This window comes from Moschus berezovskii, chromosome 3 (genome assembly GCF_049115385.1).
Source record: "Moschus berezovskii isolate FMDL1 chromosome 3, NW_MosBer_1.0, whole genome shotgun sequence".
Classification (NCBI taxonomy): domain Eukaryota; kingdom Metazoa; phylum Chordata; class Mammalia; order Artiodactyla; family Moschidae; genus Moschus; species Moschus berezovskii.
In genome coordinates, this window is record NC_142462.1 from 18401361 (window position 1) to 18420302 (window position 18942).

At 41.1% G+C, this 18942-nt stretch overlaps 1 protein-coding gene across 9 annotated transcripts in view; it reads left to right on the forward strand.

The window, feature by feature from the left end:
• The window catches only part of PPP1R9A (protein phosphatase 1 regulatory subunit 9A), a 351250-nt gene that overhangs the window by 312563 nt on the left and 19745 nt on the right, over window positions 1-18942 (forward strand). For 5 of the 9 annotated variants that reach the window (XM_055420445.2, XM_055420444.2, XM_055420449.2 and 2 more), the window contains 4 exons: window positions 2829-2986; window positions 3491-3788; window positions 13206-13293; window positions 13392-13475. In XM_055420445.2, coding sequence (XP_055276420.1) covers window positions 2829-2986; window positions 3491-3788; window positions 13206-13293; window positions 13392-13475 — 628 coding nt within the window. The remainder of the gene's footprint in view (window positions 1-2828; window positions 2987-3490; window positions 3789-13205; window positions 13294-13391; window positions 13476-18942) is intronic. The other 4 variants (XM_055420450.2, XM_055420452.2, XM_055420453.2 and 1 more) reach the window with 3 other exon arrangements.

Below are 18942 nucleotides of genomic sequence, written 5' to 3' on the forward strand. Positions count from 1 at the left end.
CACAATGACCATCACAGTAAACCTATTTACCATCTGCTACTATACAAAGATATTACATTACTGTTGACTGTAGGCCCCACTCTGTACATTTTATTCCCATTATTCATTTATTTTGTTAACTGGAAGCTTGTGCTACTTAATCTCCCTCACCTGTTTCATTCATTGCCACATCTCTGACTTCCGCCCCTGCTTGTTTTCTGTGTCTAAAACTCTATTTTTACTTTGTTATGTTTGTTTGTTTTGTGTTTTAGATTCCACATATAAATGAATACATACAGTAATTGTCTTTCTCTGTCTGACTTACTTCACTTAGCAAAATTCCCTTTAGGTCCATCCATGTTGTAGCAAACAGCAAGCTTTCGTTATTTTTTATGGCTGAGTGATAATATGTATGAGCCTAATTAATAAAAATAATGATAGGTATGGACCTAACAGAAGCAGAAGATATTAAGAAGAGGTGGCAAGAAGACACAGAGGAACTATACAAAAAGATCTTCATGATGCAGATAATCACGATGGTGTGATCACTCACCTAGAGCAGACATCCTGAAATGCAAAGTCAAGTGGGCCTTAGGAAGCATCGCTACGAACCAAGCTAGTGGAAGTGATGGAATTCCAGTTGAGCTATTTCAAATCCTAAAAGATGATGCTGTGAAAGTGCTGCACTCAATATGCCAGCAAATTTGGAAAATTCAGCAGTGACCACAGGACTGGAAAAGATCAGCTTTCATTCCAATCCCAAATAAAGGCAATGCCAAAGAATGCTCAAAGTACCACACAATAGCACTCATCTCACATGCTAGCAAAGTGTAATGCTCAAAATTCTCTAAGCTCCAACAGTACATGAACAGTGAATTTCCAGATATTCAAGCTGGATTTAGAAAAGGCAGAGGAACCAGCGATCAAATTGCCAACATCGCTGGATCATTGAAAAAGCAACAGAATTCCAGAAAAACATCTACTTCTGCTTTATTGACTATGCCAAAGCCTTTGACTATATGGATCACAACAAAATGTGGAAAATTCTTCAAGAGATGGGAATACCAGACCACCTGACCTGCCTCCTGAGAAATCTGTATGCAGATCGAGAAGCAACAGTTAGAATGGGGCATGGAACAACAGACTGGTTCCAAGTTGGGAAAGGAATATGACAAAGCTGTATATTGTCACCCTGCTTATTTAACTTATATGTGGAGTGCATCATGCAAAATGCTGGGTTGGATGAAGCACAAGCTGAAACCAAGATTGCCGGGATATGCAGAGAAATATCAATAACCTCAGATATGCAGATGGCATCACCCATATGGCAGAAAACAAAGAGGAACTAAAGAGCCTCTTGATGTAAGTGAAAGAGGAAAGTGAAAAAGTTGGTTTAAAACTCAACATTCAAAAAACAAAGATCATGGCATCCTGTCTCATCACTTCACAGTGGATAGTTGGGGAAACAATGGAAACAATGTCAGACTTTATTTTCTTGGGCTCCAAAATCGCTGCAGATGGTGACTACAGCTACGAAATTAAAAGACGCTTGCTTCTTGGAAGAAAAGTTATGACCAACCTAGACAGCATATTAAAAAGCAGAGACATTACTTTGCTGACAAAGGCCCATCTAGTCAAAGCTATGGTTTTTCCAGTAGTCACGTATGGATATGAGAGTTGGACCATAAAGAAAGCTGAGTGCTGAAGAATTGATGCTTTTGAATTATGGTGTTGGAGGAGACTTGAGTCCCTTGAATTGCAAAGAGATCAAAATAGTCAATCCTAAAGAAAATCAGTCCTGAATATTTTTTGGAAGGACTGATGCTTAAGCTGAAGCTCCAATCTTTTGGCCACCTGATGTGAAGAACTGACTCCTTAGAAAAAGACCCTGATGCTGGGAAGGACTGAAGGCAGAAGGAGAAGGGGACAACAGAGGATGAGATGGTTGGATGGCATCACCGACTCGATGGACATGAGTTTGAGCAAGCTCTGAGAGTTGGTGATGGACAGGGAAGCCTGGCATGCTGCAGTCCGTGGGTGGGAAAGAGTTGGGCATGACAGAGCAACTGAACTGAACTGAGTATTCGTGTGTGTGTGTGTATACGCATCTTCTTTATCTGTCTATCAATGGGTAGTTTATTCTACTTCATCCATAATACTAGTAAATTAAGTACTTGTGGTGGTTTAATTGCTTTTTGTTTTACTTGGATAGCTTACCATGTTTTATTTCCCCAGTTAGCTTAAATTTGTTGTTGAGATAAGTTCTTTGCTGGTCTTTCTAGAGAGTTCAAAGAAGAACAAGCTAAATTTTCAGAAACTCTGTTTTGAGTGGAAAAAATATATAAATATTAAGACCAAAGTGGTTTAGTCCTTACAGTTACAGTTTTGGTAACTTTTGCTATAGAAAGTTTATGCTGATGGTCACCTTCTGTTATCTGCTCTTGACCTGGCACCTGACTTTTGTAGGTTTTTGTCTTGATTTCTAAGAGCTCTCAACTTTGATACACCTTCTTCTCACATCTTTCTTCATCCAATACTTCAGCATACATTCATGTAAACAAGTAAACGCAAATGAGTGTTTGTATGACTATAGGAAGGTTTATGGTCTGTGAATGTTAGATTTTTGTTGTTGACTTTGCTCCTGTTTAGTGTTGGTTTCTTTCTGTAGGCTTTGTACATTTCTCCTAAATCTCATCTTTGTTACCCTTGTTATCAGACAGACCACCATGATTCTCGCCTGTTTCCTGCCTGGTGTTACTGATAACTTTGATATTTTGTTTTCAGTGTCCATAGTCTCTGTCAGTCCTCTCAAAGGTTTCACAGATTATTTTGCAATATTTTATTTTTAGACTTTAATGAAGCAGTCCCAGAGACAGAGCGCCTGGATTCAAAAGCACTGAAAACTCGGGCCCAGCTCTCCCTGAAGAACAGACGCCAGAGACCGTCTAGGACAAGACTGTATGATAGTGTCAGCTCAACTGATGGGGAGGACAGTCTGGAGCGAAAGGTGAGCACCCCTGACTGCTTTCTGACTTGCGGCTTTGGGCTGTATCCTTGTTCCTACAGCTTATTGAAAATAATGATTTTCCTGCAGCCAGATTCTGTATTCTAGTTGAAAACAGCTGGAGTAGTTCACTTCCTTGTCTCCTAAATTCTTATTCACGTCTATATATTGTTATGATTCATATTCTTCTGTACTCATTCAAACAACCAAGAGCAATATCCATATCGTCATATTTGATGATGGTGCTTTTGACATTCAGTTGTTGATTTTTCCTGGTGGTAAATAGTTAATGCACAAGTCATCGTTTCTATTATGTCTTAGGCGTCTGTGTTAGCTATAGTGGTAATATGGTACATTGTTGTGAACTATGCAGTCTCATCTGTAAACCATCAAAAATTGGTTTTCATAGGGACTTACTAAAAACAAGGTTGGTCTGATTTCAAAGTAAGTATCAAATGGACTGATGTTCAGTGGCATAACCTCCTTTATAGTCTCTTATACCAACAGCCTTCAAACAGTTTCTATAACCACATGCACATTACCAAATCACTTCTGCCCAAGGGTTTGAGAGCTTCTCCAGAATCAGATTCTGGTGCTTCATCCCTCACTCCAGTGGCTGGCAGTGTGCCCTTCTCGTCTGACCACAAAGCTGAATTTCAAGAAGGACCACTGTACTCGGAAGGGGAGCCTTCCTCCTCTGTTGGGGAAGACACTTCACTCTCTTCTCCTTCAAAATCTGATCATGATATGGAAGAATTGCCTTGCCACAATCAAGCCACCACCACGAAAATACTACAAGAAAAAGGTACTGTTAATTTTGGTTTTTTTAGCTTTTGTTTTGTCTGACTTCACTAACACCTTAATTTGTGACACACAAAAATAGGACCTGTGTCTTTTGCATAGCTAATAGTTGATACTGCTTTCCTTTTACATTATGGGACAAGAGAACTCCCTTACTTTTTATCTTTTCCTATCTGATTAGTATTTCACATCCTCAGCAAGTTTCTTGTTGAAGGAAATTCTTCAGGAGGCCTAGAGATTTTAGATAATAGCATCCCATAAAGTTTCAATAAACACTAACATACTCATATAGAAAAAGAGTATATATATCTATGAGAGAGAGGTGAAAACAGCATTGGTCTTAACCCATTAACTGGTTTTTATTTAGAAGAAATTCTCACAGTAATTTATATTGCATAGAAGGTGATAGAAAAGCTATAATAAAGATAATACAGAATGATGAGTCCATAAATTTTAAAATATGCTCCTAGAATTAACACGACAATTTCATAGTAATACATAGTGTGACACAACACAATAAATAGTATAGCACACACATCTCTACCAAATCAAAGGTTGTAATCTTTCCATGAATACATCCTGAATATAGATATACAATTGATTGTGGGGATTCACTTTGTTTTGTAACTCTTAGTAAGCATCGTAGCTTTACCCCTGAATTTTCCCTGTTCTTCTTCCCTGAGCCTATTGATTTGCTGGAATTATCTTCCACAAGTTTGGTCCTAAGCACAAGTCTTCTAGAAGTTTTGAGGTAAAAATTAAGTACTTAGGGTGTATAAGATCCTTGTGGAGGCAACAGAAAGTATGTCAAATTTATCAAGTTGGTGAAGGACTTGTCCTGTGATTTTTGGCTTACTTTCAAAAGAATGAAGGCTTCAGAAACTCTTATTAATTAACCTAGATGATGGATCATAATAGCACTTTGACAGAAATATACTTGTAACAAGCCCTCCCTCATCTCCTCAGAAAAAAGTGTGTACAGACCTTGCTTAGTTTGTAAGAAGGCAGAAGAGCAGAGGGACCTATTTTGGAGGCATCGGTTAATACCTTGTATTCCACTGTTTGAGTTTTCAGGTATGACTTAGCTATCTGAAAGAAGTACATTGTAGTCAGAAAGTGGGTCACTTACACATGAAATCTGACTCAAACATTTTTTTTAAAGTGGCTACATCTTGTCTAGATTATTTTCTCTTTTCATTCTAAAAAGCAGGTGTCTCATCTCAGATTGGGAAAGTATTACATGGGTATGATCTGTGCTTCACAGACCATTAGCAGGAATATTCAGCAGAATGTGGTTAGCAATAATTAGCATGCAAATGTGAGAATTCCTTCTTTTCTTCAAAGACCTCCTTTGCTTGCCACTGCCTCTTCTTTGGGATTAAATACATAGCTGCTGTAAGCAGGACCAAGAAATAGGGGTGGTACTTTCTTCTCCAGAGATTAAATACTTGAGCTTTCTCATTTTTTATTTTCCTGGGTTGATGATGCTTCTGAGTAACTAGAAAGGAGCAGTTAACTGAGCTTTTCTAAAGTATTAACTTTATAAGTGGTCAGTTACTAGTACGATAACCATTATTAGGTATTAGCTATGACTGGATGAAAGTAGTTTCTCACATTCTTTCCTTCACTTGATGAAGGTTTCCAGCCTTGAAGAACTCCGTTGTCTTCCGTGTTCACTAATATTAAGCTATTCATTCATGTATTTATTCAACAAATAGTTGAACACCTGCTCTGTGTCCAGCATCGTGTTAACGGCCAAATATACAGTGATGATATTCCATTCTTTCCCGCAGGGAGTTTGTAGACTAGAGTCCATCTGTATTTCTCTCTGTCTCTCTGTGTCTCCCTCGGACAGGTGACAAACCCTGTCTCTCTGACACCCCAAAACCATCACCATCAATAACCTTATACTTGATTGCCTTCCACTCTCATGTTCTGTTGCACTTTGAAAGATAGCAAAGAAACCTGTCAGTCTCTTTGCAGTCTGTAAAATCTTTGAGTTCTTTGCCATATGAGACAAATCCACTATTCAGACCAGGACTCAACAAAGGTTAAATGTGATTAGCTTTATTTACCTGTGTGTATGTGTTTATATGTGTTTGAAGAAAGTAGGGAAAACCACTAGACCATTCAGGTATGACCTAAATCAAAGCCCTTATGATTATACAGTGGAAGTTAGGAATAGATTTAAGGGACTAGATCTGAGAGAGTACCTGATGAACTATGGACAGAGGTTCGTGACATTGTACAGGAGACAGGGACCAAGACCATCCCCGTGGAAAAGAAATGCAGAAAAGCAAAATGGCTGTCTGAGGAGGCCTTACAAATAGCTGTGAAAAGAAGAGAAGCAAAAAGCAAAGGAGAATAGGAAAGATATTCCCATTTGAATGCAGAGTTCCAAAGAATAGCAAGGAGAGATAAGAAAGTCTTCCTCAGTGATCAATCATAAGAAATAGAGGAAAACAACACAATAGGAAAGACTAAAAATCTCTTCAAGAAAATTAGAGATACCAGGGGAACATTTCATGCAAAGATGGGCTCAGTAAAGAACAGAAATGGTATGGACCAAACAGAAGCAGAAGATATTAAGAAGAGGTGGCAAGAATACACAGAAGAACTATACAAAAAAGATCTTCATGACCCAGATAATCACAATGGTGCGATCACTCACCTAGAGCCAGACATCCTGGAATGTGAAGTCAAGTGGGCCTTAGAAAGCATCACTACGAACAAAGCTAGTGGAGGTGATGGAGTTCCAGTTGAGCTATTTCAAATCCTGAAAGATGATGCTGTGAAAGTGCTGCACTCAATATGCCAGCAAACTTGGAAAACTCAGCAGTGGCCACAGGACTGGAAAAGGTCAGTCTTCATTCCAATCCCAAAGAAAGGCAATGCCAAAGAATGCTCAAACTAATGCACAATTGCACTCATCTCACATGCTAGTAAAGTCGTGCTCAAAATTCTCCAAGCTAGGCTTCAGCAATACGTGAACCATGAACTTCCAGATGTTCAAGCAGGTTTTAGAAAAGGCAGAGGAAGCAGAGGTCAAATTGCCAACATCTGCTGGATCATCGAAAAAGCTAGAGAGTTCCAGAAAAACATCTATTTCTGCTTTATTGACTATGCCAAAGCCGTTGACTGTGTGGATCACAATAAACTGTGGAAAATTCTGAAAGTGATGGGAATACCAGACCACCTGACCTGCCTCTTGAGAAACCTGTATGCAGGTCAGGAAGCAACAGTTAGACTGAACGTGGAACAACAGACTGGTTCCAAATAGGAAAAGGAGTGCGTCAAGGCTGTATATTGTCACCCTGCTTATTTAACTTATATGCAGAGTACATCATGAGGAACGCTAGGCTGGAAGAAGCACAAGCTGGAATCAAGATTGACGGGAGAAATATCAATAACCTCAGATATGCAGATGACATAAGGGTAGCCTTATGGCAGAAAGTGAAGAGGAACTAAAAAGCCTCTTGATGAAAGTGAAAGAGGAGAGTGAAAAAGTTGACTTAAAGCTCAACATTCAGAAAACTAAGATCATGGCATCTGGTCCCATCACTTCATGGGAAATAGATGGGGAAACAGTGGGAACAGACTTTACTTCTTTGGTCCCTAAAATCACTGTAGATGGTGATTGCAGCCATGAAATTAAAAGACGCTTACTCCTTGGAAGGAAAGTTATGACCAACCTAGATAGCATATTAAAAAGCAGAGACATTACTTGGCCAACCAAGGTCCATCTAGTCAAGGCTATGGTTTTTGCCATGGTCATGTATGGATGTGAGAGTTGGACTGTGAAGAAAGCTGATCGCCGAAGAATTGATGCTTCTGAACTGTGGTGCTGGAGAAGACTCTTGAGAGTCCCTTGGACTGCAAGGAGATCCAACCAGTCTATCCTAAAGGAGATCAGTCCTTGGTGTTCATTGGAAGGACTGATGCTGAAGCTGAAACTCCAATACTTCGGCCACCTGATGCGAAGAGTTGACTCATTGGAAAAGACTCTGATGCTGGGAGGGATTGAGGGCAGGAGGAGAAGGGGACAACAGAGGATGAGATGGTTGGATGGCATCACCAACTTGATTCATATGAATTTGGGTGAACTCTGGGAGTTGGTGATGGACAGGGAGGACTGGCTTGCTGCGATTCGTGGGGTCACAAAGAGTCGGACACGACTGAGCGACTGAACTGAACTGAACTGATGTGTTTATATGTGTGTTGTTCTTACAACTCATTGGTATGTCAATAAAGGAACTAGAATGGGGTTATTACTCACAAGTACAAACTGGACTTCATGTTTAAGTTCACACCTAACATGCCCCTCCAGTAGATTCTGGACTTTCTTCAAAGCTCATCCTAAATTTCACCTCCTTTAGTGGACCCTTTGTACCCTGTCCCCCTTCCCAGGTAGAGTTAATTATTCTCTTTGATCCCCACAGAAATTTTCACACTGTTACTTCTTTTTCTATCGCTTTGTGTATAATAAGGTTTTCTCATCCATCGTATTCATCTTTGTATTTGTGGTCCCTAGTAAGAAGTATGGCATGTAATTTATATCCATAAGTTTCTTAGATGAATTAATAAGTATGTCTCTCTAGATAATCAGTAAAGGTCTTCTGAAACAGAGGTCATCAAACCAAATCCGGCCTCCACCTGTTTTCATAAATACAGTTTTTTCAGAACACAACCACACTCACACAGTACTGCGTTCATACTGCAGCAGCAGAGTGAGTAGCTGTGACATAGTCAGCTGTCCGCAGTCTGAAATATTTACACTCTGGCCTTTTACAGAGAAGGCTTGCTGACTCCGAGTCTAGACATATGTTTCCTTCCGCTCAACATTGTTGGATAAACGCTGAAATTGTCTTAGTCATTAGCTGCCATTTTTCTAGATTTTTTTTTAAGTAATATACCATTAGTTTTGGTCTACCAAGGTACCACAAACGTAATAATTAAGTTAATAGCTGTAGTTGATTGCAGTCCTTAGTCTGAATCTCTGCTATTATTGAACATGTAATTGAAGTAGGGTTATTTTCTAAATTGTACCAATACCGCATTCGCAAGTCACCATTTTGTTAAATTGTGGGACCTCAGTGGAAACTAGGACAGAAAGACTCCCATTACAACTGGATATATGATAAATATCTAACTCGATTTAGGGAAAAGAAAGAATGATATGAGAACCACTGAAAGTATGCTGACTAGATAGAGGAGGAAGAGAGTGAGGAGGTTGAAACTGATCACAGGGCTGCCAGCCTCAGAAAGCATGGTCCCTGTCATTGATAGAAATCAGGAAATCAGAAACTTTATGGGCGAAAGATGGTTAACTCATTTCTAGTAGAAGAGGACTTGAGCTCAAGAGAGAAGACAGGACTGGGAGGTAGACTTGGGAGTCCTTGATGCTGGGAGAGATCGAGGGCAGGAGAAGAGGGTTACAGAGGATGAGACTGTTAGATGGCATCATCGACTCAATGGACATGAGTTTGAGCCACCTGTGGGAGATGGTGAGAGACAGGGAAGCCTCGGCTGCTGCAGTCCATGGGGTCACAAAGAGCTGGACACAACTGAGCGGCTGAGCAACAACATAATGAAAGAAGAGGTAGTCAAGTGTCTCGTTGCAATGAGAAGAAGAAGAATCCAGTCCCAGCAATGGATCGGTTATGACCTTTGACAATGAAGACTAGCTTGCCAAAGCTTAAAGCTATGGCATCCAGTGTGAAGACTTGGACATCTGATTGCTCATGAAGGTGGTAATGGAGAGATGTCAAAAAGCCTAGTGGACATTTCAGATACAGCTAAATAAGCAAACAGACAAAACTGTCAAAATTCTTTTTCTTTTCCTGAAGTCATACCAATCTAGTGTTGGTTTTTTATATGGTCTAGACATTACTTTGCCAACCAAGGTCTGTCTAGTCAAGGCAATGGTTTTTCCCGTGGTCATGTATGGATGTGAGAGTTGGACTGTGAAGAAAGCTGATCGCCGAAGAATCGATGCTTTTGAACTGTGGTGTTGGAGAAGACTCTTGAGAGTCCCTTATACTGCAAGGAGATCCAACCAGTCCATTCTAAAGGAGATCAATCCTGGATGTTCATTGGAGGGACTGATGCTAAAGCTGAAACTGCAATACTTTGGCCACCTCATGCGACGAGTTGACTCACTGGAAAAGACTCTGATGCTGGGAAAGGTTGGGGGCGGGAGGAGAAGGGGACGACCGAGAATGAGATGGCTGGATGGCATCACCGACTCTGTGGACATGAGTTTGAGTGAACTCCGGGAGTTGGTGATGGACAGGGAGGCCTGGCGTGCTGTGATTCATGGGGTCGCGGAGAGTCGGACATGACTGAGCGACTGAACTGAACTGAACTGAGGGCGGTGGGGATAACACCTGTTCATCTCTTCATTCATTATTTTACCAAATGTACACTGAGCACTTTTGCTATGCAACAATATTGCTACAAATGAACAAAGTCCTGCGCTTCTTGAATTTATACTATGTATAATAAATGTATTTAATAGATTATTAAATAAACAACTAAAACATATAGAATATCATATGAATAGTGCTATGAAAAATTGAAGTTGGAAGAGGAAATGCTGTGAAGGAGGTGTGGTAATTTTATTTGGTAACAAAGGAAGGTTTCATGGAGAAGAGTAAATGTTAGCGAAGACCTGAGAAAAGAAATGAGAGAGACTTCAGGCAGAAGCAGCAGTACATCAGAGGAATTTATGCTGGATAAAGAGGGCAATAAGGTATGTGAGAGTGGGGTAGGATGGTAAAGAGATGGTAAGATGAATATATCATGTCTTGATTGGGTTAAAATTGTAGTGGTTGAGTCAATAGTATTGTGTAAAAATATAGATCAGAGATAGAGATGCTTAAAATTGAGATTATGGAGGTGTCAAAATTATCAACAATGATAAAGTCTAGAGTATGATAGAAATATATCATTATCATACTAGAGGATGATAATAGAAATGCAACTGAGTCAGAGTGGAGGAAAAGATCATTGGAGGAGAAAAGATCAAGACATTGAGGTGCCAGAATAGTAAGCAAATAATTTATGAAGATAAATCTCTGAGGATTATGACAAAATTAATGGCCACCTCATGCGACGAGTTGACTCACTGGAAAAGACTCTGATGCTGGGAAAGGTTGGGGGCGGGAGGAGAAGGGGACGACCGAGAATGAGATGGCTGGATGGCATCACTGACTCTATGGACATGAGTTTGAGTGAACTCCGGGAGTTGGTGATGGACAGGGAGGCCTGGCGTGCTGTGATTCATGGGGTCGCGGAGAGTCGGACATGACTGAGCGACTGAACTGAACTGAGAATTTCTAATGTACATTAAAGATGGGTTTGATTGATTTAAACTGGAGAAGTGCTTTATTACTTAATCTTGCCTCTTCGGCCTTTTGAAAGCATTCATTTAAGTGTGCCTTGGAACACACTTTGGCAAATGTGTGAGATAATGATGTAAGATTGCCTGGCAGCAGGCTCTGTGATGTGCAGAATTAGGCTTTTAATCCCAAGATGTCCAAACAATTGCCACGCTAATAGGTTATAGAGTGTTGCTGTGTACATTGTCTCATCTGGTCCTCTCACCACTCGTTGAAACATCTCCCAGCCACCTTTGTTTCCAAAAATAATAAATCAGTCTCCTTTTAACTTTGCACAGTCCTCACCATTTAGAGTTGCTCTAGAACTGATTTGGAAGAATATAGTATTTTCTTTTCTTTGACTTCTGTTAGGAAAACTGCAGTCCTGCCTTTTTAATGTCCATTTGCAAAATCACCATAGAACGAGTTTGTACTGTGTCTGTAGATTTTCTTTAGGTGAATATGTCACATCTGTGGCTGTTTAATTCAGTTACCCAAAGAGTAATGATGCAAATAGTCATAATAAATATTTGAGGCTAGAAGGGGATTTTGACTTGGACATATTTCTGACTTTTCTATTTCATTATGTAAATTTCAAAATTATTGATTATTGTAATCAGAGTGTCATTAACTAAAACTATGGAAAGCTCATTGCTAAAAATCCTTAGAATGTTTTTCAACATCCTTTGCATCTTCAAAACTTCAGAAAGAAGCTTCTAAATGAGAACTGTTTGTAAGTTATGTGTATTTAGAAATTTCTCCTGAAATAGACAAAAAGCATAAACAAAATTAACCCAGAAGGTTAACTGAATACTTTCTTCAGTTCAGTTCAGTCACTCAGTCGTGACTGACTCTTTGCGACCCCATGAATCACAGCACGCCAGGCCTCCCTGTCCATCACCAACTCCCGGAGCTCACTCAAACTCATGTCCATCGAGTCGGTGATCCATGCCACAAAGTTGCTGGATTTTCTTTTTAATTTTAAAAAGACTGGCACCCACAGACAATTGAGGAAAAGCAGTTTTCATACACAAATATGCATCAAAGTTAACACACCCTTTGTTACTGATCTCAGATAACTGGATGTGCTGAAATATAATGCCAAACAGCATCCACTGCTAAAAAGTTCCAGGTAGAGCCACAGCAACTTCTACCACTAGTGAGATCTTGTTCCTACAGCTGACATTGAATTCCATTGGCATAGTCTCTCCTCTGATCGGTTTCTGGCACCGTCTCAAGTGTCCCCAGCCCCCAGCAGCTGCTGCGCTTTCAAATGCCAGCATGACTCAAGAGAAGTAAGGATCATTCAGCTCCGAACACTGAGGAGGTTTTGGAGTCTTCCACATCAAGGGAGGCCAGCCAAGCCGTGCTCCAAGCCAGCTTCTAAAAAAGACCTTGCGAAGTTGTAAATGTTTTATAGCTGAGCTCCTACTTGAGCCGTCTCCCCCATGTTCTGTCTCCCCTGTCCCAGTGCTGTCCGCAAGCCATTAGCAAGGGGCAGACCAGAAGGGGAAGCTTTGACTCTCCCTTTCTCCCTAAATCTGCCAGACTCTCAGGGGTGACATTCTTTACTGGACTTGGGACATAGAGGGGAAGTGGCTGGGTTCCTGTCAGAAGCTGTTTAAACACCGAAAGTGAGAAAGGCATGGAGGGCCCAGCCCAGACATTTGAAGCAGAGTTGGAGCCAGAGAACGAACAAAAGGAAGGTCATTTGGTCCCTCCCTACTTTGAATGTAAAGGGTGATTTGATAGTGTTTATTCTTGCTTATTTTTTGATCCCACTTTATTTGAAACTAAAATTCTTTTGATTTTAGAATTGGGCTTTTGCATAACAGGACCTCTCCTGGTTGAACTGAGTGTTCCTCAACATAGCTGTATCCTGTTTGCTTATAAAAGGCTTCCATTATTTTCTTTTACAGTTAGGAATTGAGGCAAACCCCTTAGATACAGAGATGCAGTGACTTTTGACAATAGCTTTTTAAAAATGATAGTAATAGAATAAATGATAATAATCATTTTTTTTACATATGTGTATATCCTAGATGGTGCCACAGGTCCCAAATCACTAAGGGCATCCAGTTCATTGGTGGTGCGAGGAGGAAAAATCAAGCGGAAGTTTGTGAATCTGGGGTAAGCGCTTCACGAGGTGAAAAGCAAACCCTCTGTAAGAGAAGGGTTAAAGGAGAAAGTGTCCCATTCCCCTTTCTGACCGTGTGCTGTCATTACAGGGCACCTTTGCGGAAGAGTTCCAACAAGGGACAGAAATGGAAAGAGAAAGAGAGAGAGGCCAATAGGTTTTCTCCAGGTAGCAGGTACGGGTGGGTGATTAAGAACACAGGTGTGTCTGTGCATCTGAAATTTCTGACTCCCTGCCATTGTTAACTAAAGTCAGTGGTCAGTGTCTTTGTGCTGATGTGATGTACCTAGAGGTGAGATGAAAGAAAAGTTCCACAGTTTGTGTTTTTCTTACTTCAGTTATAGCCTACACTTGGGCCTACACCTAGTCCATTGGTTTAATTGCAGAATTATGGTGACATGAACAGTTCCAGTAAATGCTTTTCTAAATACAGCATAAATATATCTATGTGACATGTCAGTTAGACATATTTCAGCTTTTTTACCTGGCTACCCACAATGTTTGTATATTCTCTTTTTAAGTCTGAAAGGGTGATTTTGCATTTAAGTACCTTGTTGGCTTTCAAGACTGTTTCTGTCCACCTGTATGTAAGAAAGACCACTGTCTCTGGACTCAGCTGTTAAATTGATTTTCGCCCATGCCATCGACTATGCTTACTATTAGATAAAAACTGTCCTATAGAGAAGTGAGCTTTGTATAATATATTGTCAAGCTTTTCCAGTTTTATTCTGAGATTGCATAATCGTAAACTTGGCTTTGTATAAGAAGACATTAAGGCACAGATGCGTGCTCTGTCTCAAGTCCAGCTGCCTGGGTTTAAATCAGTGCTCTCCCAGTTACTACCTTTAAAATCTTGGACAGGTTATGTAGCCTCTGTACCTTCATCTTCTCTTCTGTGAAATGAGGATAAGAAGAGTAGCTACCTCATAACATTAGTGTCAGGGTTAAATGAGTTTTCATGTAAAGCTTTTAAGCTGCCACCTTGTACACAGGCATTCAAAAATAATAATAAAGATAGAAATTCACTCTTATTATTATTATTATTTGTGAGTTACAAAGAAGTTTTATTTTATCATTTCATTTGATTCTTAACAATAAGATTGGGAGAGGAGATAATTATACTACACTTTATTGATAAAAAAAACTTCGCCTTCATAGAATTTAATTGATTTGCCCAGGATTATGCAACAGGCAATTAATGTCAGTTAGCTGGAGCTTGGCCTCCTGTCTAGATGTCCTTTTTACATTGAATGTCATATGCACTTCCTTAAGCATCTAATGATGTTTATATTGCTTTATGAATTTAGGGAATCATCCCAAAAGTACAGACTAAGGAAGAAACAGACAAAATGCTAAGAATAAAGGAACACAAAATTATTTGCGGACCATTTATCCAATGTATAGGTTGTCCCAAGCCTTTTTTCTTTTCTGGCAACTTGGTAAGAAATTGTACCTTCTCTGCATGATTACAGGAGAATGGGGAAAGGATGGGAAGAGAGAATTCCAAAATTTATTTTTGTTATTCTGGGCTTCCTTTGTGCTGTCCAATGGAGAATGGCAAGAAAGCTCTGTTTGTATTGAGGACAGGAATCTCAGGGGAAAATGAGGCCATAATGCAACTCAAAAGCAATTTTTAATTTTGCATGATTTTGAAGTGAGAAATTTAGTGAGTGCCTTAGAATTAAGAATAGAAGAGTATCAAGTATGCTCAGGGGGAAAAACAACAAACGGTGACACCATTTAAGGGAGAGAGAAATGCCCAAATACACTACGGGAGAGACCCTGGGACACTTCAGAAATGACTGTGTTCCCTGTGGTCCCTTGGCTCCTGAGGCAGCCACCACCTCTCACCTTGGAGCACCACCCTCAATGGGGCGTATTAAGCACAGGCATCCAGCAGAAGGGAGACAAGTTTTGACTGAATTTCATTATAGTAGCCAGAGAGTTCTCATGTCCTTGTTTAAATTGCATGTGAAAATCAAGCAGGTCTTGATTCTCTTGGCAAGTGCTCACCTTACTCTAGGCAAAACCACCCATAGCCCACGGCGGGCGGTCATCAGCACAATGCTTAACCGCAGTTAATGCCAGCTTTTGAACCAGCAGCCACCCAGGCTAGCTAGTCAGCTATATTTTAAAACATCAATTCTTGTGTCTCTCTGCATCAGTAGTCACAAACAATTCACATGTACAATGTTATAAAATAGTTTTCAATCAGAATCATAGTTTCATAATTATTTGTAATTGCAGTAGAATGTTGACAGGACTGAAAGGAACTCATGTAATTGTAATAATAAGACAGGAAAGAAGAGGGGCTTTTCCTGTTTCCAAAAATAACATTTTTGACCTACCACAGTGATTGGTTAACAGTAATCAAATCTAACGACAGCCTCCGTTCTGCTATGTAAATGAACAATTGGGCCAGAACCTTAGAAAACCTGTTCCAGAAAGCACAGCTACTGTCCAGTGTACTGCAGTTGAGTTGGCTTCGCAGGGTCCCTGAAGATAGGTGGGCGACAAGCCCCAGTGCTACAGGGTCCACTGGTCTTCCCAGTGGTCAGAAGAACTGGGAGTAAACTCATCAGTCCTGTGAAGTTTTCTCAAAAATGATTCACAAACTGAGTTAGTAATCTTATCTCTTAGGCTTTTCATCCGTTTCTTACAAAATGATAAAAATTGGATGAGGTCAGTCAATTAGTGGTCACTTGAGAGTGTTTCCTCCCTGCTGTTTGACCTGAGGCCGGACTGTGGTGGAGGTAACGCAGGTAATGGAGACCTCCTTCAGAAGGTCCCAGGCACGCACTGCCACACTCAGGGCCCCCAGCCCTGCAGCCAGACACTGTCGACCCTCGCCTCGGCCAGAGACTCCGAGACGCTCCTGCACGAGTCTGGCTCAGGCTCTTGTGGGTCACTGCTCCTTTCTGCCGGGTCCTGGTGCGCACAGGGTTCTGTTTGTGCCCTCCACGAGTCGGCTAACTCAGTCCTGGGTCAGTTCTGGCAGCTCTGCGGTGGGGTTAATGGCGACCTCCTCCAGGAGGGCTTATGCCACACCCAGAGGGCTGGTACCCTGCACCCAGAGCCCCTGCCCCTGCGGCAGGCCGCTGCTGGCCCGCGCCCCTGCAGGAGATGCTCACACACAGCGCTGGCTCAGTCTCTGTGCGGGCTCTGGGTCCCGGTGCGCACAGGGTTTGCTTGATCCTCTGAGCGTCTCTGGCAGCTAAGGGGTTTGATTCTGAACGCGATTTTGCCCCTCCTACCATCTTGTTGGGGCTTCTTGTTGCCCTTGGATCTGGGGTATCTTTTTTAGTGGGATCCAACATTCTCCAGGCGACGGCTGTTCAGGAGCGAGTTGTAGTTTTGTAGTTCTTTCAGGAGAAGATGAGCACACGTCCTTCTACTCCACCATCTTACATCAAAACCTTCCTCAGCGATCAATGCCAAGAAATAGAGGAAGACAATAGAATGGGAAAGACTAGAGATCTCTTCAAGAAAATTAGAGATACCAAGGCAACATTTCATGCAAAGATGGGCACAGTAAAGGACAGAAATGGTATGGGCCTAACAGAAGCAGATGATATTAAGAAGAGGTGGCAAGAATACACAGAAGAACTATACAAAAAAAATCTTCATGACCCAGATAACCACGATGGTATATCACACACCTAGAGCCAGACATCCTGGAATCTGAAGTCAAGTGGGCCTTAGGAAGCATCACTACGAACAAAGCTAGTGGAGGTGATGGAATTCCAGTTGAGCTATTTCAAATCCTGAAAGACGATGCTGTGAAAGTGCTGCACTCAATATGCCAGCAAATTTGGAAAACTCGGCAGTGGCCACAGGACTGGAAAAGGTCAGTTTTCGTTCCAATTCCAAAGAAAGGCAATGCCAAAGAATGTTCAAACTACCACACAATCGCACTCATCTCACACAGTAGCAAAGTAATGCTCAAAATTCTCCAAGCCAGGCTTCAACAGTATATGAACCGTGAACTTCCTGATGTTCAAGTGGGATTTAGAAAAGGCAGAGGATCATCCCAGTACACCAGCCCCGAGCATCCTGTATCATGCATTGAACTTGGACTGGCGATTCATTTCACATATGATAATGTAAATGTTTTAATGCCATTCTCCTGAATCATCCTACCCTCGCCCTCTCCCACAGAGCCCAAAAGACTGGGAGGGAGTTGGGAGGGGGGTTCAAGATGGGGAACGTATGTATACCCCGGGCAGATTCATGTCAACATATGGCAAAACCAATACAATAATGTAAAGTAATTAGCCCCCAGTTAAAATAAATAAATAAAATATAAAAATAATAAAGGTATTGAAATAAAAAAATAGAAAAGGCAGAGGGACCAGCGATCAAATTACCAACATCCGCTGGATCATTGAAAAAGCAACAGAGTTCCAGAAAAACATCTGCTTCTGCTTTACTGACTGCACCAAAGCCTTTGACTGTGTAGATCACAACAAACTGTGGAAAATTCCTCAAGAGATGGGAATACCAGACAACCTGACCTGCCTCCTAAGAAATCTGTATGCAGGTCAAGAAGCAACAGTTAGAATGGGACATTGAACAACAGACTGGTTCCAAATTGGGAAAGGAGTATGTCAAGGCCATATGTTGTCACCCTGCTTATTTAACTTATATGCAGAGTACACCATGAGGAACGCTGGGCTGGAAGAAGCACAAGCTGAAATCAAGATTGCCGGGATATGCAGAGAAATATCAATAACTTCAGATATGCAGATGGCATCATCCTTATGGCAGAAAACAAAGAGGAACTAAAGAGCCTCATGATGAAAGTGAAAGAGGAGAGTGAAAGAGTTGGCTTAAAACTCAACATTCAGAAAACTAAGATCATGGCATCTGGTCCCATCACGTCATAGCAAATAAATGGGGAAACAATGGAAACAGTGTCAGACTTTATTTTGGGGGGCTCCAAAATCACTGCAGATGGCGACTGCAGCCATGAAATTAAAAGATGCTTGCTCCTTGGAAGAAAAGTTATGACCAACCTAGACAGCATATTAAAAAGCAGAGATATCATTTTGCCAACAAAGATCCGTCTAGTCAAAGCTTTGGTTTTTCCAGTAGTAATGTATGGATGTGAGAGCTGGACTATAAAGAAAGCTGAGCACTGAAGTATTGATGCTTTTGAACTATGGTGCAGGAGAAGACTCTTGAGAAGTCCCTTGGACAGCAAGGGAACCCAAGCAGTCCGTCCTAGAGGAAATCAGTCCTCAATATACATTGGAGGGACGGATGCTTAAGCTGAAACTCCAATACTTTGGCCACCTGATGCGAAGATCTGAGTCATTGGAAAAGACTCTGATGCTGGGAAAGATTGAAGGCGGGAGGAGAAGGGGACAACAGAGGATAAGATGGCTGGATGGCATCACTGACTTGATGGACATGAGATTGAGTGAACTCCAGGAGTTGGTGATGGACAGGGAGGCCTGGCGTGCTGCAGTCCATGGGGTTGCAAAGAGTCGGACACGACTGAGCGACTGAACTGAACTGAACTGAAAGAGTAGAGAGCTTACGCTGTTCCTTGTGGAGACAAAAATGATTCAAATGCATGACCAGCATGAAACAAATAGATGAGTTTAAAATAAGGAGAAAAATGCAGAGAAATGTCATTT